General features: G+C 41.4%; 1 protein-coding gene across 10 annotated transcripts in view; it reads left to right on the top strand.

Moving 5' to 3' along the window:
* Positions 1 to 22,181, top strand: part of JMJD1C (jumonji domain containing 1C) — a 156,359-nt gene that overhangs the window by 126,427 nt on the left and 7,751 nt on the right. For all 10 annotated transcript variants that reach the window (XM_027668269.1, XM_027668274.1, XM_027668277.1 and 7 more), the window contains 15 exons: positions 2,913 to 3,085; positions 3,392 to 5,604; positions 8,230 to 8,431; positions 10,119 to 10,333; positions 11,276 to 11,428; positions 14,216 to 14,305; positions 15,646 to 15,773; positions 15,955 to 16,168; positions 16,649 to 16,863; positions 17,124 to 17,402; positions 17,783 to 17,951; positions 18,359 to 18,449; positions 18,560 to 18,690; positions 19,774 to 19,896; positions 20,941 to 21,080. In XM_027668269.1, the coding sequence (XP_027524070.1) occupies positions 2,913 to 3,085; positions 3,392 to 5,604; positions 8,230 to 8,431; positions 10,119 to 10,333; positions 11,276 to 11,428; positions 14,216 to 14,305; positions 15,646 to 15,773; positions 15,955 to 16,168; positions 16,649 to 16,863; positions 17,124 to 17,402; positions 17,783 to 17,951; positions 18,359 to 18,449; positions 18,560 to 18,690; positions 19,774 to 19,896; positions 20,941 to 21,080 (4,536 nt within the window). The remainder of the gene's footprint in view (positions 1 to 2,912; positions 3,086 to 3,391; positions 5,605 to 8,229; positions 8,432 to 10,118; positions 10,334 to 11,275; positions 11,429 to 14,215; positions 14,306 to 15,645; positions 15,774 to 15,954; positions 16,169 to 16,648; positions 16,864 to 17,123; positions 17,403 to 17,782; positions 17,952 to 18,358; positions 18,450 to 18,559; positions 18,691 to 19,773; positions 19,897 to 20,940; positions 21,081 to 22,181) is intronic.

Here is a 22,181-nt window from a genome sequence, read left to right as displayed (position 1 = left end):
GGAACTCCAGCAGTAACCATTGTCTCAGGCTGGATGTGAGTAGGGAGTTTTCCCAGACCTTGATTTCTTAAGACTTCTGAAGAAAGACGAAATGTTTGTTTTTAGATTATGACCAGGTGAGGTCAATGAGCTGGTTTGGGAACTCAAGTTCACTGGGTAAATATTTGCTACCTCGAAGTGTGTAAACCATTGGGTAAGTGAAACACTAGGAGAGGTAGGACAATTGTCTTCATAGTGAAATTTTGTGTATGCTCCCTGAGTAATGGCAAAAGATTGAGGCAGAAGTTCTGAAGAGAAATACTCTAGCATTTATAAATCTTTCTTGCACTTTATACCCATTTCTCTTGTCTTTACACCTATCTGTGTACCCTCTCTTAGCGTATCTTTTTCTCCCCTTCTGTTCCTGTTGACATACATCCCTGCCTTCCCATCTGTTTTTTACTCCTCTGTATTCAAGTCAGGATGATTCCTCTGTCTGTTTGCTGAGTACAGCCATTGAAGTCTCAGAAGACATGGTTTGTGTTTTTCAGCCTCTCGCCCAGTGCGGCGACGGGGTTTGGCAGGCAGACGTGGCAATTACAGGAAAAGTTTTCTCAGCTCCTGCAGGCTTGGGATATTTCATGCTCATTGCAGGCACCTCAGAGGAATAGTGTAAGATGAAGCATGTGTAGTGCAGACAGAAACTTTGGAGAGCTTTATTGCCAGCTTCAATCAAATCTCCACTGAGCATGTGCACGCTGATTTTAGAGGCTTACAACTTGGCCTAATTTGGGCAGATTTTCACAGGGACCACAAAAGGCGTGTCACTGACAGTGGTCCTTCTGCCAAATTGTAAGCCTTTGTGTCAAAGCTTGGAGTTCCTGAATGGTTATAAAGACTTTTTTCTTTTTCATCATGGGGAAAGCTATTCTTCCCCAGACTCATTCTTGAGAAAAGCCAAACCATTGTGGCTCAGTCTTTCTCAAAACAGTCAGTTTGAGTTGGCCTTGAAATATGAAGTAAACTTGATCTAAAATGTGATAAAGTCAAATGCAGCAGAGAAGAAAAGCCTTAGAGAAAACTATAGGTGGATTTATCTTTTCATGTTGCTGCCTGCTCCACCCCATACTAAAGTCCATTTTAAAGAACTTATGAAAGACATTGTTTTCACTTTGGCTGCCTGAAGTATGCAGCCCTGCATACCGAGGCACGTAGCTTTTTAATTATGTTGATATGTGGCAATTGTCTTGTGGTGACTTGTCTCCTGGCTCTTGCACTGGAGGCCTTTTTTAAATAGATCTTAGAAACCCAGAATGGGCGTTTCCGAGGTCGGTTTGCATGGATACCACGATCACGGAAAGGGATCTGTGTTTCAGCTGTAAGAGCAGTAGCAGCAACCACCCTTGGCTCAGGGCTGAGCCATGTCTGTGAGCTGAGGGAAGTGTGCCCCAAGCCCACCTTTCCCTCCTGTCCACAGGTGGCTGTGGCAACTCCCATCTTTGGACCGGGCCGTAGATGCTGCAGGTGGAGTCACAAAGCTGTTTGAGCAATGCTTGGTGCTCAGGCAGATGTTCCCTGGCTCCTCTAGGGAGAAGGTGACAGGTCTTCTTTGCATAATACCTTAATAATGCAGCTTACAGGCTGTTCGTGGGAACACCACAGCGTGGGAACTCCTGGCCCAGGAAACGTGCGCACTAAAACTGTTCACACAAACCCAAGCGGTTGCTTAAATATTCAAAAATACAGAAATCAGAACTTCAAAGTCGTAGCACCTGCAGATCTATCCTGTGCTCTGTGTGTGTGTCATGAGAGCTCTTGGCTCCCCTTCTGCTGCAGCGGTTCCCGACTGGGAGTTGCCAAACCTGAGGAGAAGGAGGGTGATGGACTGGTGAGGAGAAGAAGGTGGGGATGGACCAGCACCAAGAGGCTTCGGGGTGCACGTGAAAGCGCTGCTCACTCTTGTCCCAGTCCCCCTTCTTAGCTTGTCCCCAGCACTTGAGTCCCACTTGAACAGGGTGCCCTGCTTTTCCACATTGCTGCACACACTTCTTCTAAGCAGAGGAGGCAGGGAAAGGGGAGAGACAGAGAGCTGCTCTTGGTCTTTCCTGCAGGCTGTTACACAAGTTCCAGAGAAGAAAGAAAACAAAACCTTAAGAAAGTAGTAGATTAAAAAACAGTTTCATAAATTAAGACTTAGTAGTGTGTCTGTGTGTAAACAAGGAGGTTGATTTTGCCCACCTTTGGAGTATTTAGGTACAGAGCACAAAATTGTATGTACTGTGGCTTTGCCATGCTGCACAGTATGGCAGGTGTGTACATTTATGGTTTAGTAGTGGTGATGGTGATCATCATACCAAATAAAAATGCCTGGCTAAATAAAGCAGATTAATTAGGATTGTCATAATCATTTGGTTGGGGGGAAGAAAGGAACATCCAGGAAGGAGTTACTTATAGCCCTTATATTGAGATTTGTTATAAAGCTGGAGATGAAGTTATCTTCCTGAAATATTAAGCCATATCTGTATCTTCAAAGAAATACTTCTTGCAATTCATTGAAGCAGTTGTGGTCTTCTTACTAATAACTGAACTTAAGTGTTGTCAGGCTGTCATTGGTTTGTTAATTTTGATGAACTTGAGATGCTGTTTTAGAATTAACTGTTCATCTTGAGTACTTGAAAATTAAGTGGTTCTAAGAATGCTTCTGAAATGGGTAAACTGTTTTGTATGCTACAAGTCCAGAGGAAGTACAATTGCATTGTTCTAGTTGATCAAAAAAGTGACTTAAATGTTAAATTTTATTTACTGGGTATGATTTCATACTGGAATCCATTATTTCACTCTGATCATTGAGTAGGACTTGATACAGTGACCCTTGTGGTCCCATGATTATTTTGAAATGTGTTTTTATTTTTTGTTTTGGTTGGTATTAACAGAATACTCCCAGCCCCTGGTTACACCAGCCCACCCCAGTGACCTCAGCTGACAGCCTTGGTTTACTGAGTCACATTCCCGTGCGACCATCCAGCGCAGATCCCCTGCGGCCTCTCAAACTGACAACACATTCCAGCCCTCCGTTGTCCAAAAGTATCGTAGAGCATCGCAAAGAGTAAGTTTGCTGTTTAACTCGGTGTGAGAGGTTACATTTCTGCAGGTGGTGTTGCCTTCAAGCTTCATTTTAGTTTATTAGTAGACATGGGTGGAGATAGGCTTGTCAGCGTGCTGCCCTGTTGATTTATAATGGCACTGCAGTTCATGGGCCATCTGAAGACTTTTGAAAATTGTACCTAATATAAAGAAAAGTGGGATTTTGTGTTAATAGATAACTTTGTTTGGGCACAAGAAGAAAGGTCTTCTTTCTGGCACATTGCACTGCATTCAGACTGACCTGTGTTTGCTTAACCTTTTCAAACAGAGAACTGGAGAGGAAGGCGTTTGTTGAACCTTTGCGTTCTGTTACCATTGCACCAGTAAAGACTGAGCTAGAGCAGAGCAGAACACAGGCAGCAAAGGAGAGCCATATGCACAGACATTTTGCAGATCCGATGTTGAACCAGCTGCCAAGGCCACCACAGGAGACTGGGGAACGACTGAGCAAATACAAAGAAGAACACAGACGGATACTCCAAGAAAGTATTGAAGTTGCTCCTTTCACAGCTAAAATAAAAGCACTGGAGGGAGAGAGAGAGAACTACTCCAGGGTAACATCCTTACCTTCAAGTCCCAAAAGCCATTCGGTGAAATATGACAAAGATGCTGAACGCTCTGTGTCAGAACTCTATAAAATGAAGCATTCGGTTCCACAGAGTTTGCCACAGAGTAACTATTTCACTACCTTGTCTAACAGTGTAGTAAATGAACCTCCAAGATCCTACCCATCAAAGGAAGCTTCAGGGGCATATGTTGATAAGCAAACTAATTGTCCTTCAACAGCAACTAGTCCCCAGGCTCTCCCCTCTTACATTTCTTCTCTTTCAAAACCTCCACCTTTAATTAAGCACCAACCAGAGAGCGAAGGCTCTACAAGCAAGGTACCTGAGCAGCTTTCACAGTCAGTGCAGTCTCACTCTGTAAATTCTTTCAGAAGTGACAGCAGGAGCCCTACTCAGTTGTCAATCTCATCCTCAAATACACTCCGGAGTATGCCTGCCTTGCACAGAGCCCCTGTGTTCCACCCTCCTGTGCACCAGAACCTGGAGAAGAAGGAAAGCAGCTATAGCAGCCTTTCACCTCCAACTCTAACCCCCGTTCAACCCGTTAATGCCGGTGGTGGTGGCAAAATACAGGAACTGCAGAAACCACCAACTTTAGTACCTGAGCCCAAGGAAGGTCAGACTGTGTATAAGGGCACTTCTGAACAGAACGTATCAGAAATGTGGAAGTCTAATAATGCCCCAAATAACGAAAAAGCGGATTGGCACATTGAAAGAATGAGTGGAAAGTCGCAGTCTGCTACGGCATCTGTTATTGTGCGTCCTCCTTCTAGCACAAAGTACGACAGTGTAGCAGTAGTGCAGCCTGCTTCCAAAGATCGAGCTAGTGAGAGATCTTCAGCTGTGACAAATCAAACAGATTGCCTGAAAACAGCGGAAACCAGAGAGACTGGAAGAGTCATTCTGCCAAATATGAACTCAGACAGTGCTCGCACACAGTATGAAAAGAAATTTCCAGCTGTCTCGCAAGGCAGCTTTCCTCGTGCTGCCACCCCCACCACAACTATCATCTGCAGCACCAAAACGGATGTCACCGCATCAGCAGCAATGACGACGAGCGCGTCGAGCAGGGGCACCTCAGAAGTGACTTACTCCTTATCGAGCACGGTCCTGGCATGCACAACGCTGGAGTGCCCGGCCTCGAGAGCCAGGAATCAGGCGGTGCCGCAGACCCAGGAATGCAAGGTCAGCACTCCAGCTCCGGTTACACCCGCTGCTGGCAGCACAGGCAGCGTTTCTCAGCCCAGCTCGGGATTCTCCACCTCCACCGACTTCGTCCATTTGAAAAAGCACAAGGCGGCGTTGGCCGCAGCTCAGTTTAAAAGTAGTAACACCAGTGAGACTGAGTCCAACTCTGTGAAAAATCAGACATTTTCAGCCTCTCTTTCCCTAGACAGTGGTGTCGTCTGTAATACAATAAACAAAGCGAACTCTGTAGGCAGTGGGCAAACTTCCCAGACAAGTCAGCCCAACTACCACACTAAACTGAAAAAAGCTTGGCTAACAAGGCATTCAGAGGAAGATAAAAACACTAATAAAAAAGAGAATTCAGGGAACAGTGTTTCAGAAATTATTAAACCATGTACTGTCAATTTAATAGCTTCTACATCAAATGATTTGCAAAATAACATAGATAGCAAAATCTTGGCAGATAAGTTTGTGAAGGAAGAGAAGCACCCAAGGAGAAAAGGAAAACGAACTTACGAGTCTGGCTCTGAAAGCGGTGACTCTGATGAAAGCGAGAGCAAGTCAGAGCAAAGGACTAAACGGCAGCCCAAACCAACTTACAAAAAGAAACAAAATGATTTGCAGAAAAAAAAGGGTGATACCGAGGAAGAAGTGAAACCAAATGGTGTTCTTAGCAGGAGCGCCAAAGAGAAAAGCAAGCTGAAGTTGCAGAGCAGCAGTAACAGCAGTGAGTATATTAATCTGATCTGGAGGACACAGACTAATGTGAAGTCTAGCGCTGATAATCCTGGAGGGTTTGTCATGCACGATAGCTGGGAAAAGAGTTAAAAAGCATGCCTGTGTAAATGAGTAGGGCCAGATTTATCTGTCTCAAGGCCATTTGAAATGCCATGGTGTAAGAAATACAGCATTTTTTTATATCTGTGTTAACAAACTGGTTCTTGGCCTAAAAATAAGCAGTAAACAAACTGGTTTATGCTGTCCATCAGAATTGAGCAGGCTGGTGCATATAGTTGTGCTAAATGGCACAACTATATATATGTATTGAGACACATATATATGTTGAGGCTTTTTTTATTTTAAGATCTAATGCCTTTATTTTTAGAGCATTGCTGGAGGGAGAGATTCTCTACTGTTGAGTTTTAATTCATCCTTTGATCAGAAAGCCAGAGGCAGTTCCTTGAGAGCCTGATGCCACTCTGTTATGATTTGGTTAATTTAATGAAAGGTTTAAGGGAGTGTCATTTCACACTCCTAACTAGCATGTGTAGTACATGGTGTTAACATCCTTCTTGTTTAAGGAATAAAGAAATTTAGGGAAATACAAATTTCAATTTAAATATAATACTGTAACATGTAGCAGATTGTAACTAGATTAATCTGAAAAGAGAAACTGGTCTGGCAACATAAGGGATTTTATGTAAGAACTCGCCTTATTTTTTATCCCAATTTATTCTTCTCCGAGGACTCTTCTTTTGTCTTTAGTCTGGTTGAGTATGAGAGCGTCTACCATTAAATTACTTTTTGTAAGAATTTTTAAGCACAGGTAGCAAGAAAATGAGCAATGCTACCTGTAATTACATTCTGTGGCTTTTCACTGTCTGGTGTATAAAGTTACTCTTCTGGTATTTGAGAGTACTTGATCCATCCCTAAGTTGTACTGGGTTCTGGAAGTGTTGTAAGTCTGTCTGAGGTATTCTGGGTATTGGGTCCAGTGATGATAGTATTACTTTTTTTCCTGCCCAACCAAAGGGAAGATCAAGGCAAACATGTCTGTAAAATCTTTTTCAGCTTCGTTTCTTGAAGTAAACTGTAAACATATACATGTAACATGTTAGGTCTTTATGACCTTTGTACTGTTGCAAAAGATTTACTGTGGTTGTTATAATTTCTGAGAGAGAGCTGGTCAGAGATTCTCCTTCAAAAAGAACTTTCCACAAAGATTTACACAAAAACATAGTCAACCTCGAGGAGCTTTCTTGAAAGAAGAAGTTCCTCTGGGACAGCTGCCTGGGCTGTCTGTAGGTGGCTGAAGATAACGAACTTTGCTGCAGGATCTGGGGCTTAGTGGCAGTTTTGCAACATGGGTGGTATCTGGATGCTGCCAGGGTTGAAAACTGCTTTGTCCTGGTGCCGTTTTGGAAAGCCCCAGGAGCTCGTGTGCTAGCCAGAGTGCTCAGAGCTCCAGGCTGTGAGGCTCCCTCCTGCAAAGCGAGGCATTGCACAGCCCTCCAAGTGCTGGGGGTCTTCCAAGTTCCTACCCACAGAGCTTGAAGTGTAGCAGCTCCCAGATGACACCCAGGATCTCTGCTTCCAAGGCAGGAAACATTGGTTTTGGACTAGTAAATCTGTACTTTGACCGTTTCTACTCCCAAGTTGTAATCCAGTTACTGACATGACCTGGATGAGTGTGAGGTGCAGTTTGTAGACCATGAACTGAAGCACAGGCAGTCTGTCACTTGCAAAGTTTGCACAAGTGATCTCTGGCAAAATACTGATCTGAACCCAGGTACCAAGTCCAAAGTTAGCACCCTGACCTCTCTATCATCCTGCATCAGATCCCTGTTCACGGGACATGAACTTTCAGGAGTAGTGGTAGATGAAATGACAGATACTTCTGTCTATCTGCAGATAAAACTGGTGCCACTTTTAAGAGTCACTGAAATAAAAACCTGGTTAAATAACAACAGGGTTCAGTTTCAAATTGTGTATGTGAAAATCGCACATATTACTCAATAGACTTGCTCCTCATGTTACTCACTGTCAGATCTGCTGACTTCAGTATCGAAAATAGAATTATACTGCTTAGGCCTACAAAGCCAACAAACTCCACAGAGAGTAAATGGATTTGTGAATAGAACTGCTCTTCTGTAATCATATCTGTAACCTTCAGCAAAAATAAGTTTTGAAGAAGTAGGGGTTTCTTTTTTGGTTTTTGGGTTGTTTTTTTCAGGCTCTGCTTTTATTCATTAAATTGTTGCCTTTTTTACCCGTATCTTCCCTTAAAACAGAGTCCAGACCTACCTTTCTTGAGGTATTGTATTCGTTTGCTTGTTTTGTCAGAATGAGATTGTGAAGATGGTTTTAATAGAATATTTGGTGAACGATGCAGCTAACGTAAGGGAAATGCAGCATCTTGGGAGCTCGGCAGGTACTTAACTGTGCTCCTGCCTGCCTAAGTGTAACTGGTACCTTTTCTGTTTTAACTTGGGTACTGACAGGCAGACAAGTGGAAATAATAATGGAATGTGTTATGCAGGTAACAAAAGAAATGTTGGACACTGACTGATGTTGACTGGGATCTGCGAGTAGGGATTGCCAGTACCTCATCCCACACTCTCTTGTTTTGCAGCTGGTATACCTCGCTCAGTGTTAAAAGACTGGCGCAAAGTAAAGAAGCTGAAGCAAACGGGAGAGTCCTTTTTGCAGGATGATTCTTGCTCTGAAATAGGACCAAATTTGCAAAAATGCAGAGAATGTAGGTTAATAAGAAGTAAGAAAGGAGAAGAACCCACTCACTCACCAGTGTTTTGTAGATTTTACTACTTTCGGCGGTAAGTACGACTATTTTCCCGATAATGTGGTATTTTAATTTTTAAAAATAATACAGACAAAGGAATTGCATGCTTGAAAGATGTCTGATTTTTTCTGGCTCAGCCAGTCTGCCCAATAAAAGACAGCATCTAATTTAAGAGTATTTACATTTGTATTTCTTGTTTCTTTTGTGGATTCACTTCATTGCTGTTTAGAGCTTTATAGCAAAGGCATCAGAACATCTGCTTGGTGTACCTTAGGCAAGCAGAAAATACAGCACATCACCATTACACAGGTGTCTGACATTTGAAGTGGGATTTTCAAAAGGCAAGCTTCAGTTTTTCTGGACAAGTTGTACAACCGCAGAGTTGCTCTTATTTGTAATTGTTCTTCTGCCAGTATATGGTGGGAATGCTGCTCCAGGTTTTCTGAGGACAGAGAGGAGTTGTGACCTCCTTTTTCACAATTAATGGCCCATCAAGGGAAACTCAGAAGGAAGATTTCCCAGGGTGCAGTGTAGTGCACATGGTGCAGGCAGCACAGTCACCAGGAAAGTGTGAAACAGCTTTAATTTGCGCACAGACTGTGTTATCAGTGTATATCCAGCTCATTTTGGACAAGAAACTGTTCCCTAGATTGCGTTTAATTTTTTATGATGAAGCTTTAGTGTCAAGACTTGGTGATAGTCCTACTGGAATCATTTCAAGGGTGGACTCTGAATACCTTCTGTGTAAAGAGTATTTACTTCCTAATGTGGCAAAGTTGGAATTTTGATGACTTTTTCCTCCTGTATAAAGGAGAGAACATAAAGTTTTGCCAACATTTTAAAACACTCTAATGCAATTTAAGAATTTGAATGTTTTGACTGTATTGTGGTAACTTTTCCAGCAGTTTAATTATTTTCATTGTGTTTAGGTAGTAGGGCTTGAATTGTAAACAAAGTTTACTCTTCTGTTGGAAGTTGTTGTAACTCAAAATTCATCATTTCTTCCTGTTCATTTGAATACCAACCTAAATGTCCTTTTTGGTATTTCTAAATTCAGGACTGTTTTGCTGACATAAATTCCTTAAATAATCACATATGTAAAATGATATACCCTGTTTTGTGCAAGATGGAATAATGAATTGTTACTACTTTAAAATAAGCTAAATAAGCCAGGGTTAGTGGAATGGTATTGGGCAGGGTAACAGGAAAGCCTGTAGTTATTTTAAAGGTCGGACCTTAGTGGATACAAAAACATTATCTCCTGCTAGTTTTCTCAGTATGAGAGCAGTAGGATACAAAAATCTATAAAATATGAATCAGACTGAGTGACTGCTGTTGCAGACATTCCAAAAATTGAAAGTGAGGAGTAGGTGGAACCAAACTTTGACAAAAAAAGAAAAAAGGCCCAAATTTTTTTGTCTGCAGTTTTAAATTAGTAATAAATGTTACAGAGTAACAATGATAATAATAGAATAGTATAGTAAATAGAATGCAAAAAAGTGCCTAATAGATTAATTTTAGTTTTCATGCTTCCTTATTGGTAATTTTAAAATCATTTTCATCTGTAGGGTTTATGTGAAAATTAAAATATATTGTAGGATGCTGAAGAAGATAAAAAGAAAACTGGTGTTGTAAGACTTAAACAGCAAGATGAAGTAAGTAAACTGTAAGTCACAGAATACAATGATACATGCACTTAAACTGTGTCTTTTCATTTTTAGGTTATCTTTTAGTAAGAACGGAGTGGTTAGGATAGATGGTTTCTCCTCTCCTGATCAGTATGATGATGAAGCACTGAGTTTATGGACACATGAAAACTATGATGATGATGAACTGGACCTGGAAACTTCTAAATACATTCTAGATATCATAGGTGATAAATTTTGTCAGTTAGTAACATCTGAGAAAACAGCCATGTCGTGGGTGAAGAAGGACGGTAAGAAATCTCAATGCTCTCAAAGCATGGTGCAGTTTCCCTTGAGTGACCCATTGCTTCCTGTTGAGTAGCTTTTGTTCACTAGACTGTCCTGCTGGATTTTCCGAGGTTGTTCTTTAGAGGGCATGGTGGGAAGGGGCAGGTTCCTTCCTTGGGGCCAGCCCATTGCAGAACCAGGGCCGGGCTGCTGTTGGGGTTGGAGCAGTCTCAGTTCTCAGCTTGACCTCCAACTCTACAGCCAGAGCAGCCAGCTCCAAGCCAAGGCCCACCACAAGCCAGGCACTGACTCCTGCCAACAGACAGTGTGTTTCTGATGTGTCTCCTTCCCAAAACAAAGGAGAACGTAGCAGAGCATGTGCTAACGCTGTCACCTCCTCCCCACCAGAGCCACAGTCTGTCCTTCTGGCCCATGGCAGATGGGCACAGGCTGGAAACAGGCTGGTGGCTCTACTAATTCCAGGCAGTATGAGGAGGAAGTGGGGCAGAAAACAGACGTACTTGCCAGGTCTCCGGAACAGACACCTCCCTCCCCTCCTGCCAACTCCAACCGTCCAGCTCAGCACTTTGGCTGCCCTTGAGATTAAACAAGTCCCATGGGCAGTCAGGGGAAAAACCCTCAGCTCTCCTGAGCACATGGGGTTAAAAGTATATGCTGAAGAGGTTCTTCATACTTGCAGCAGTATTTTTTCTGTGTGACTTTAGTCTGTGTTTTTTGAAAGCTTTATTTCTTTACAGTGTATTGATAGTAGCATTGATGGGGAGGCTGGGTGATGGAACTGAGGGGGTACATGTTGATGGTCTGTTTATGAAGGATCACTTTCCTCCCCCAACACCCAGTTGTGTCCAAGGGGAAACCTATGAATGCTTCATCTATAAAGCCTATTCATTCTGTGCTTTGCATTTAAATTTCAGTCCTTTTATTCTGCTTGTTTTGTATTTCAGCCAAAATTGCGTGGAAGAGAGCAGTGAGAGGTGTCCGTGAGATGTGTGATGCATGTGAAGCCACATTATTTAACATTCATTGGGTCTGCCAAAAATGTGGATTTGTGGTCTGCCTAGATTGTTACAAAGCAAAGGAAAGAAAAAGTTCTAGAGGTCAGTTCTTTATGAACTAGAGTATTGTATAGGCTGTTTATTCTCATTTGTTGCAGAGCTGCTGATCCACTATAACTGTCTTTCTGTAAAGTGTTAAATTACTGCTTCTGTGTTTTGGTTTCTCTTAGATCTTTTTTTGCCTCTTTTGTCAGTAGATATAGAATCAGTCATTCAGAAAGCAACTGCTGTGGGGGCTATTTTAGCTCTTTGTCCGCAATTCAGTCTTTTTGTGTGAACTGTTGGAGGTTACTTGTGCCTTGCCTCTCAAGGTTAAATTTTGTTCTTCAGTTGTGAGACTGATGCTCTATTACACCACCTTGCTTTATGGTAGCTCATTGCTGTTAAGACTTACTTTGATTTGAATGCCTTCTGGAGTTCTCCCTCCAGAGGTACGTGTCTTGTCATACTGACTTAACAGCCTATTCTACAGTTCTATCATAAAAAAGAAAGAGTTGGAGAAAAATACTTCACATAGTATTTAAACTGAGTGTTAATGGAAGTCTCACAGTCCATCAGCCTACACACATACCCAGTTTAATTCCTGTGCTTTAATGGAGATGTTGAGTTTGGTCTGTAGAGAAGTATAACAGGACTGACTTGCAAACCTCTGATTTCTGGGTGACCCAGCCTGGTTGCAATTGCAAGGAGGAATGCTGGGAAGATTGATTTGGTGTTTGAGCCCTGGGCTGTGACACTGGTGCTCAGGCTGCTTGGTGGAATGGATTGCCTTCCCCGGGAGGCAGGCACTGTGCCCTGGCACAGCTCTGCGGTCAGACGCTGTGCCGGGAACTGATTCAAGTATAATGCTGTTTGGAAAAGCATTTCTATGTTTGTCATAGCAGTGTAATGTCACAGATGTGAAATGTTAGTAAAATAAAGTTTAACTGTTAGATGGCAAACCTTGCTAAATGCAGGGTCTCATCCACTTTGTCCCTGGCTTGCAGTGAGAAGCCTCCTACACTGCAGTTAGAGGATGTTCCCAGAGACTTCCACTGAAACCTGAAGTTTTTAGGGAGCTAATGCCAGTGTTTTCCAGCACTGGGAACAGTTGTTAATGCTGGAGGCTGCTTCAGCAGCTCTCCTGGCTTAAGTCTGTGTGTGCATCCATCTGACGTGGCTTGGGGTATATGCCAAACATTATTTACCCTGGTGGGAACATGCAGCCCAGAGGCTTTTTATAGTGTGTGTGTGTGTGTGTGTTAACCAGCCAGGAAAATTTTAGTAAAATGTCTCAGAAGTTTGAAAAAGCAGTATAAAGAAGAAGGCTTCTTTCCAGTCTTCTAACAGGGAAGACTTTCTCCTTTCTATTCATCACAGTGTTACATGCAAAAGCAGAGGTATGACAGTTTCCCTCGCTGTGGCTTCATTTCTAATGATGCTGCAGGATTCTTGTGAACTGTATTTCTCCTTTGGCACTCTCTTAAAAAGTTCAGAACCACCCACCCATCTCTATATAATAGCACTTTATATTACACCATTTTTCCTGGAACTGGTAGTTGTTTTTGCAGTTGCTAAATGTAACAGAGAATCCCCTGGTTTTTCCCTGCTTCAGCAGGAATGTTAGAGGTTTAAATATTCCATAATCAGAGACTTACCAATGACTTCTCTTGTTACTTTACTGAATGAATGTGCAATCATTGTTACCTTCAGACAGTTCATGGCACTATCAAGTGGAATGCCATGTTAGAGCATTTCAGTGAGAAAATACATTAAATAAATATATGCTACTTTGTTTCTTGATTTTTTTATGTTTGTGACCAGTTAGATAATTCCATGTTTTAGGAGTTACAAAAACTACAAAATAGCTTGCAAATCTAATACTTATCTGAAAGGAATATTTGGTATGTTGTGTATCTACTACAGTGTAAGAAAATAATGCTTTAAATGTGTTAAATGGTTCTTTTTACATTGCTAGAACTGAGAAGACTAGTAAAAGGTTTTGGAAAAATGTCTTTAAACTAGCAGTTCAGTGGATAGGACACAAGGCTGGGGGTTGAGAGAGAAGTTTTGTTCTTTCTGCCCCAAAATCACATAGCAGGTTGGTGACCAGTTGCTTGGCCAGACTTTTTTTGCTCTCATTCTTCCTCTTTACACTGCATATTTCAGGACAGCCTTCCTGAAACTTTACAGAAAGCCCCTCTCTGCTGCCACAAATGGTTTTCAACCAATACACAGAGACTTACGGTTTCATGGTTGCTTTATTCTGACATAAACCCGTGATGCAACTTTCCTTTGTGCCACCAGTAGCATTGGTGTAACTGCAGGGTAGGCTGCCTCAAGAGTCGATTTGGTTAAGAGTTCATCTTTTTGGCTTGTTTGGGCAACTCTGGTTGAAGACAGCCACTTATTTGGAGTGTGGATTGTGTCAAAGTGGATTAACCTTACAGTTGCAGCCTAAATGTGTCTCTTTTCCATGGCAGGATTCATTAAGGGAGGCTCACGGCCTCGAAAGCAACTGTAGCAACAGCAACTGTAAAGGATTTTGACCTGTGTTAGATTGGCAACTGACTAAATATAATAAATACTTCGAAGTTTTGACGTTATTGGCAAGGGCCTGTGTTACAGGTGCAGTTATTTCGAATTTCAGGATTGTTAAAACTCTGTTTTTGAAAAGTAGCTCTATTGTGAAAAGTAGCTGTTGTGTGCAGGTCTTTGTCACGCAGGATACCAGGGCAGAAAAGTTAATATGTGCAGAAAAACATTTCTAACTAAAACCAGCCTGCAAAACATTGGCTCTGTCTGTGTACACTGTAAGTAAAGTAAAACATTGGCTGTGCTGTTTTGCAGATAAGGAGTTGTATGCCTGGATGAAGTGTGTGAAGGGACAGCCTCATGATCACAAGCACCTGATGCCAACCCAGATTATTCCAGGCTCTGGTAAGACCACGTGTCAACGAGCAGAATGTGTTTTTTCCCATGTCCTTCTGTAAAGAGAGGCCAGAGTTGTTTCTTGAAACTTCTGATTTTCCATTTAAAAACCTGGCAGTTGAGTTAAATCATCACAGCAAGGCAGGCGATTCCGGGCAGTTACCAGCAGTGGGCACATAGGATGAGGAGAGTAAGAGAAGTGTGCTGACGGATGTGTGAAGGGGTTTTGGGGATAGGCAGTGAAGAGATTGAGGATCTTGACCAATTAGTACCTTTTCAGAGCAGAGTAAACCAGCCAGAATGTACTTAATACCTCTGACCTTGACTGTTTAAAGAAAATCTCAAAATAATAACATCAAGGAGCATTGTGTGGCAACAGATTTCTGGGGATTTGTTTTTCACTGTTGTCCGTCCCATTCACCCACACAGAAAAGAAAAGAAAATGTTTTGGTTGGACATCTGATTGAGCAAAATGCAGGAACTCATGATAATTGAAAAACTAAGCAGTAATCATAAACCCAGCTAGATTCAGACTTCTTTTTTCAACCAAGGAAGTTTCCTGAATCAGTGCAGTTAGGTGTGGTGGTGGTAGTTGTGGTTATTAGCACAAATTACTTAGAATTTCTGCAGCATTGATACAGACCAGAAAACGGAAAAGTCAAATGTGCTCTTAAACTTACGAAGTAAATTCCCAGGTTATTTTAAGCCGAAAATACAGAGCCAGTCATTATTTTATGGATTGTTACGTATTAGTTCAGGTAGAAATGAAGGTTGGTTGGATTCCATAACAAATTCAGATTGTGATATTCCTCACAACAGGTTCCAGACTGAAACTGGTTTTAATTTTACATTGTGAAGTGAACCACTTGTCTGGAAACAGCACAGTGAAAGCTGCCTACGTAACCTCAGTGGTGTTCTCCTGTGCATATCCATTACCAAGCAGCCTCATTTACATGGTCACATACTAATTTTTTTGTCAAGATGTGGCTCACTCGGTCTGCAGTTGATGGTTTTATTAAGTGGAGCGATGATGCATCCATTGAACAATGAGAAGTAAATAATGAATGACTGGCTTGTCTGGTGTGTGCCATGCAGTGGGAATGCAGGATACAGGTTAGATTATTCAGAAGAGTAGTGTGCAATTAATTAAAAATCTGTCTTTCTGCATGAGCTTTAAAATAAACTGGGCAGTCATTTTAGAGTAGTTTTGTGTTAAATTTAGGTTTTCTAAGAGTTTAAATTATAAAAATACTTGGAGATAGCATTTTAGCATCACAGCGTGTGTATTGTGAAGAGGGTCACAAAATGATTGTCAACTGCTGATGGTTTTTTTCTTAATTATCTTCTAGTTTTGACAGATCTTTTAGATGCTATGCACAACATTAGAGAAAAATTTGAAATTAAATCCCATTGTCAGTGCACCAGCAAGCAGAGCACGCAAGCTGGCAAGCTCCCTGCAATGAATGGTGTGTCTCAGGTGAGTCTAAAATGTGTGTGTATATTGCAGCTTATTCAAGTGTTCTGATTCCTGTGGATTTCTGTATTTGAATAGTGCCAGCTGCATTTTAATTTGCATATGTGACAGTTAAGTGCTAGCCATGTCTTTGAAATACATTAGAGCAAAGCTATGTAGTTAAAAACAAATTTGTTCTTTACAGGTTTTGCAGAATGTCCTTAACCACAGTAATAAAATTTCTCTGTGCATGCCTGAGTCTCAACAGCAGAACACTCCTCAAAAGTCCGAGACAAATGGTAACACGAGCCCAAGGAGTGATGTAAGCACAGACAGCAAGTTAACACCACCCGAATCCCAGTCCCCCCTGCACTGGTTGGCTGATCTTGCAGAGCAAAAAGCCAGAGAAGAAAAGAAAGGTACATGTTTTAAGTTGTCATATCTTGTCCATGACTCTGGGGGCGCCACTGGTAACATAATTGAATTAATTAGGAAAAAATAACACCGTTTTCTGTTACAAAAAGAAAAGACAGTGATCTTTTCCTCATTAATTTTAACCTTGAAACTGCACTGCTTTTTCATGGTGGCATCTGAATCCCCAAAGAGCCACTGTGGAATGCACAGGTGATGTGGGAGCATTTCCAGCTGCAGCATCTCCCATTTGGGACAGGTGCTCACTCAGCTGCATGTCTGAGGTGCTGAGGAAGGCCTTTTCTTGGTCACCCTGTTTGACTGCATTTTCAGGAATCTGGTTTGTCCCCTGGTGTGTTTTCAGGTGGATAAAGCACTGTGGCTGCACAGTCTGTTACCAGCAGTGTGAAATGCAGGACAGTGGTGCTGTTCCTGTGTCTGCATCGTGATACAACAGTGTAAACTTCCAATTATTATTTTTGTTTTAGAGAACAAAGAGTGTCCTTCTGGAAAACATTCAAAGGAAGAGAAAGACCAGGATAATTTGGAGTCCCAGAACTGTAAAAACTCCCCTCCTGCATCCCAGAACAATGAGCAGGGCTCAACCTTACGAGACTTACTAACTACAACAGCAGGCAAACTGCGTCTGGGTTCCACTGATGCTGGCATTGCTTTTGCTCCAGTTTACTCTACAGGAACAGCAGTAAGTGTTTACAAGTCACACAGTTTTTCTATCAGGATTTGAAAGTCTGTATCATTTGTGTTAGCACGTTGTCTGATGGCTGCAAACTTCATATGAAAACTTCATACGTACACACACATACACACATTAACATTTTATTTATTTTTATAAATGGTCATAAATGATACAACATCTGAAATGTTATTCTACTGCAGAAGGAATTGCACTAGCTTTACTTGCTTTTATGTTGTTTAAGCACACATTTGTTTATTTTCTGACAGAGTGGCAAGAGTGGAAGGACTATGCCAAACATCCTCGATGACATAATTGCTTCAGTAGTAGAAAACAAGATTCCACCAAATAGAGCACCAAAGATAAATGTAAAATCTGAAATAAAAGATGAACCAAAGGATGATGATAAATGTATTCAGGATGACTGCAGTAAACGGTACAGCGATATTCAGTACTCGTGGATCTGTGATAAGCATGTTCTGTGGCTCAGAGACCATAAAAACAGCAACAACTGGAAGCTCTTCAAAGAGTGCTGGAAACAAGGCAGGGTGGGTATTGAGGCGTTCGTTGTGTGGAGTGACCTCAGTGTGAACCCTGGGGAACTGTGCTGAGGGACAGAAATGCCTGACTCCGTGTGCGAAGCTGTATTGTTAACAGTGGGCAAAAGCCTGTCAGGGATAGCCCACAGGTGAACTTGTGTAGTTAAACTTCAGTTACTTGCTCATGGTCAATCAGAAATTCCTGTCGTGGAGTTTGAGATTCCAGAAAGAGGTGTGTGACACCTTTGGGAATGGGTGCTCCTGGAGGAAATGTTAACAGCTCACTAGGGCTAGGGCCTTCAGTGTGTGTTTCGGGTGCATTTGTACTTGGGAAAGGATAAGTAATGATATTTTTAATTATTATTATTGTTTTATTTTACTTTTTACAGCCTGTTTTGGTGTCCGGTATGCATAAGAAAATGAACTTCAGCCTGTGGAAAGCTGAGTCCATTAGCCTGGATTTTGGAAACCAGCAAGCTGATATCTTGAATTGCAAAGACAGTATCATTTCAAACACCAATGTCAAGGAGTTCTGGGATGGTTTTGAAGATGTTTCAAGTATGTTACTGTGAATGTATTATTCTGTTGATTCTGAACATGATCAGTGCTAGAAACTGCAGTTAAATATAATCTTTATGGATCTTGAGGCTTTGAAGAAACTTTAAAAAGAAAGTTGTAGATAATCTGTTTCCAGAGAACATGATGGAAACTGGCATTTTGTATGTTTGCAGAATGAAAGATGCACTACTACAGTTAGGTCTGACTAGGAAATCAAACAAATGTCATTGTCCCTTAGCTAGTTGAGTTTCATTTGTATCATTCTTGAGTTCTGAAATAATTTATCTGCTGTTTCATGCATGAAATTCTGATTATTAGTAGGTTAAGAGTTCAGTTCTATGTTTTGGTTGAATAAAGGAAAACATCTACAGCGTATTAGTTCTTAGTAATTTCTGTGTTACTTGCAGAACGGCAGAAAGTAAAAAACGGGGAAACAGCTCTGCTAAAACTGAAAGACTGGCCTTCTGGTGAAGACTTCAAGGCCATGATGCCAGCAAGGTATTTTGAGTTTAATATCAGATGTTCTTAAGTCAGTCCCTATGCTGGGTTTTTCTCTCTCTGTGTAATGGCACAAATTCAATTACATTCTTCTTTCTTTTCCCCTTCAGATACGAGGACTTACTAAAAAGTTTACCCTTGCCTGAATACTGTAGTCCAGAAGGAAAACTAAACTTGGCTTCTCATCTGCCAGGATTTTTTGTCCGTCCGGACTTGGGACCCAGACTATGCAGTGCATATGGTGAGTGTGCCCTAAAGTGCAGCAGTTACCTCTCCCCTTAAACCTGTAGAAGGTCACATTATAATGCTTGATAGAAACTGAGCTTCCTTGAAGGCTGATTATTCACTCAGTGTAGGAGAAAGATGGACTGACTGGAATATTAACAGCACAGACATGAGAGTTTAGTTGCTTCTGCATTTCTTTATGTCTTTTCTTGTGCTGTTATAGCCTTTGGAAGCATATAAATGTTTATGTGCTTCTACACAGAGATAGATCCTGTCTTTAGTAGTGCTGTATGACACAATACTTCATGAGATGTTACTGTCCTTGTAATTCTGGCCATAAATAAGTCTCAGCATATTTCTCACAATTTGTTTAGTGTGCTAAACACTCAGAAACCTATTCAGAAAAGGGTGTTTCCCTCAGACATTTTCTGTCTGCTCCTTCTTTTCCAAAGAATTTTGTTCAGTTCTGTTTTACAGATTGTTGTATTAGGACAAGAAATGAGTGGTAATTTGTGACATGATGGCTTTGACTTAAAAAGTCCTTTGAAATAAACATATTAACAGTAATGATCAAGGCATGGGTCTGAAGAACTGAGTCCTTAATGCCCCTCTCATGTAATACTGCTGTAAGGCTTAGTGTTCTAAAATGTCCTTTTGGCATAAGAATGTGTGTTTTCATCTTTTAAAACTAAAGTTAATTTTCCTCCTTGTTTGGGGGTTATTTTGATTAACAACTCTGCTTAGAGCCAGACATAAAAGTGACATTTTTTGATAGCCTTATTTGTTCATTGTACCTGTATTCTGCCCTGAACACCCTGAAAGGCTGAGGAGGAATGGAACACGATGGTCAGGAAATGTCTCCCTCTGTTCTGCTGAAATGTGTTTTGTTCTGACACAAATGCTATGGAGAGACAGTTACCTGGGTGTCTGTTAACAAGTAACATTTTCTTGTTTAGCAGGTGAACCAAAAGCACGTTTGTAGTTTGTATATCTCAGGGACACTCAGTGTGCTTTCAGAATTGTCTTCTCAGTTGTTGCACATTTCTATTTGAAGGTGAATATGCAATGCAACATATCTTAATTTTATCTTGTACCACAGGCGTGGCTGCTACTAAAGACCATGATATAGGAACCACAAATCTCCATATCGAAGTGTCTGATGTCGTGAACATCCTTGTTTATGTTGGCATAGCAAAAGGAAATGGAGTACTTTCCAAATCAGGTAAAGGGAAGCTCACTCACTCACTCACTGTACCAGGTGTAGATGGACTGAATGTTCTGCTGATTCCAAAACCGACACCATTCTTCTGAAGGGGATGGAGGATACCCATAAGTACTTGCTTAAACCTGGGAGGTTCTTTGTTTCAAGTGTTTGCACACGTATTAGTTCTGCATAAATACACTGCAGCTCATGAATTATGAAATGGTGTTTCAGCCTCTTTTGACTTTTTTTTTGCCTTTCCCTATAATTGATGCACCATTCCTGTGCTGGGACTGGCACAGCTAATGAAAGTGCAGGATGAAGGATTTCCTCTCGCACTTCTGGTGGTTCTAACAGTTATGTCAGGATGATGTATTTGCCAGACCTTCTGTTTATTCTGCTCCTTCTGGGTGCACTGTGTTCACTCTGTTGAATTTGGACTGTAATGTAATTTTTCAGCACTGGAGAGCTTAAATTGGTGTTTGTTAGTCAGCTCTATGAGGTTTATTGGTTATGTGAAAAAGTCTTTAAATCACTGAAATAGTTTTGTTTCTTCCTCTTTTTCTTTTGCCCTCTTATTCCACAATCAGCAAATGTAGATTTGGGGTGTGACTAATACAGCTGCGGTAAAGTTTGTCTTTTATTAGCTTTGTTTTCACTTGGGTATGCACTGAGTTAATAGCAGCAAACTTGAGCATCCTGAGAGAGCTCTGCCTGCTAGAATAGCATGCTAAACATTGCTTGTGCTGACTGCAGGAAAACACATTTTTCATCTTTTAAGGTTTTGATACCAGCCTGCTTGTTTATTTCAGGTAGGAGATTGTGTTCCGTCAAATTCAAGAAATGTGGAAGAGTTTAAAAATTAACTATTTTTAAGGTATCCGTGGCATCCTTGTTCTAGTACCTAATTACAAACACTGAGCACAGAGATCATCTGGGGGCTTCTGTTGTATTGAGCAGACTTTTATTCTGCTCAGTCTCACACAGGAAATTTGAAAAGAAGGTGTTTAGTTTCAAAGTTTTCCCTCTGTCTCACACTTAAAGAATATTTTTGTTGAATCTTAGGAGTTTTGAAGAAGTTGGAGGAGGAAGATTTGGATGACCTTTTAAGGAAGCGGTTGAAGGATTCAAGTGAATTACCTGGTGCTTTGTGGCACATTTACGCTGGCAAAGATGCTGACAAGATAAGAGAGTTTCTGCAAAAGGTTAGATTCATTACACATGATTATAAATGAACCAAGTAATTAGTAAATCAAAGGGGGCTGGCAGAAACCACCAACTCCACCTGAGTGCAAGGGAAGGGAGGGAAGTAAAATAACTTCTTTATAACACCTAAAATAAATTATAATTGACCTGCTCCATCATCAACAAATAAAATACATGGCATGATACATATTCACTTCGTAAGAGTTACAGGTGGCCTGCGAACCCTGAAGGCTCAGGAGGGCATGGAGATTATTCTTGTCCTTCTCTAATAGCAAGGATAATCCGTAGGATGATGTTTTTCTCTCACTGATCCATTCTTGCATTATCAGCTGCTGGATTTTTGGTGAGTTGTCCCATGCCAAAACCCTGACCTTGTCATCCAGCAGCCACTGATGTTCCTCAGGACTCTGTTAGGTCACTTAGCTCAAAGAACTTGCCTTGGCTCCTAGTGAAGGTGGAAGCACTGGGATAACTTATCCAAGGGCAGCAAACTTATTCCTTAGCTACAGTGTAACCCATGGTGCAACAAGTTAGAGCCACATCAGAACCTTTCAGGTCATTCCATAGGATGGATATCCGTCAGTGGCATTAAATGTAGAGATACCATGTTGGAAGCAGTTTTCTGTGCCCTGTCTTCAGCATGTTTTGATGTTGTAGGATGACCTGGCTGGATGACATGGAAATACCAAAATATCACTGAAGTGGTTGCTCAAGGAAAAGAAATCTTTTCTCTCTTCTACTGTGGGAAGAAATCAGATGAGTTTTAACTGGCTGAACCAAAGGGGTCCATAAACAGGCTGGAGGCCAAAGGCTCTACTGCCAGCAGGGAAAGCCTAAGAGCTCTAGCAGTGAAGATTCTTTTGGACAATAAAGCAGTGTTTCTGTACCAGGGCAGCTGTCCTCTGGTGACTCAGGCATTTGCTCTTTGGCAAGCTGAACTAGGGGGGGAAATGAGCACTAAACACAGCTGATTCCAGGAGATTATGAATTATACAGCAAGACTTTTCTGTTCATTCAAAAAGTAGATGCTCATAAATTAGATTGTGGCTCTTCAGTTTGAAAAAGAGTTGTGAACAAAAGCACAACTGCAAGGGAACAGG

Source organism: Corapipo altera, unplaced genomic scaffold, assembly GCF_003945725.1.
Source record: "Corapipo altera isolate COAL_440 unplaced genomic scaffold, ASM394572v1 254, whole genome shotgun sequence".
Lineage (NCBI taxonomy): Eukaryota > Metazoa > Chordata > Aves > Passeriformes > Pipridae > Corapipo > Corapipo altera.
This window is presented reverse-complemented; position numbering and strand designations above follow the sequence as displayed.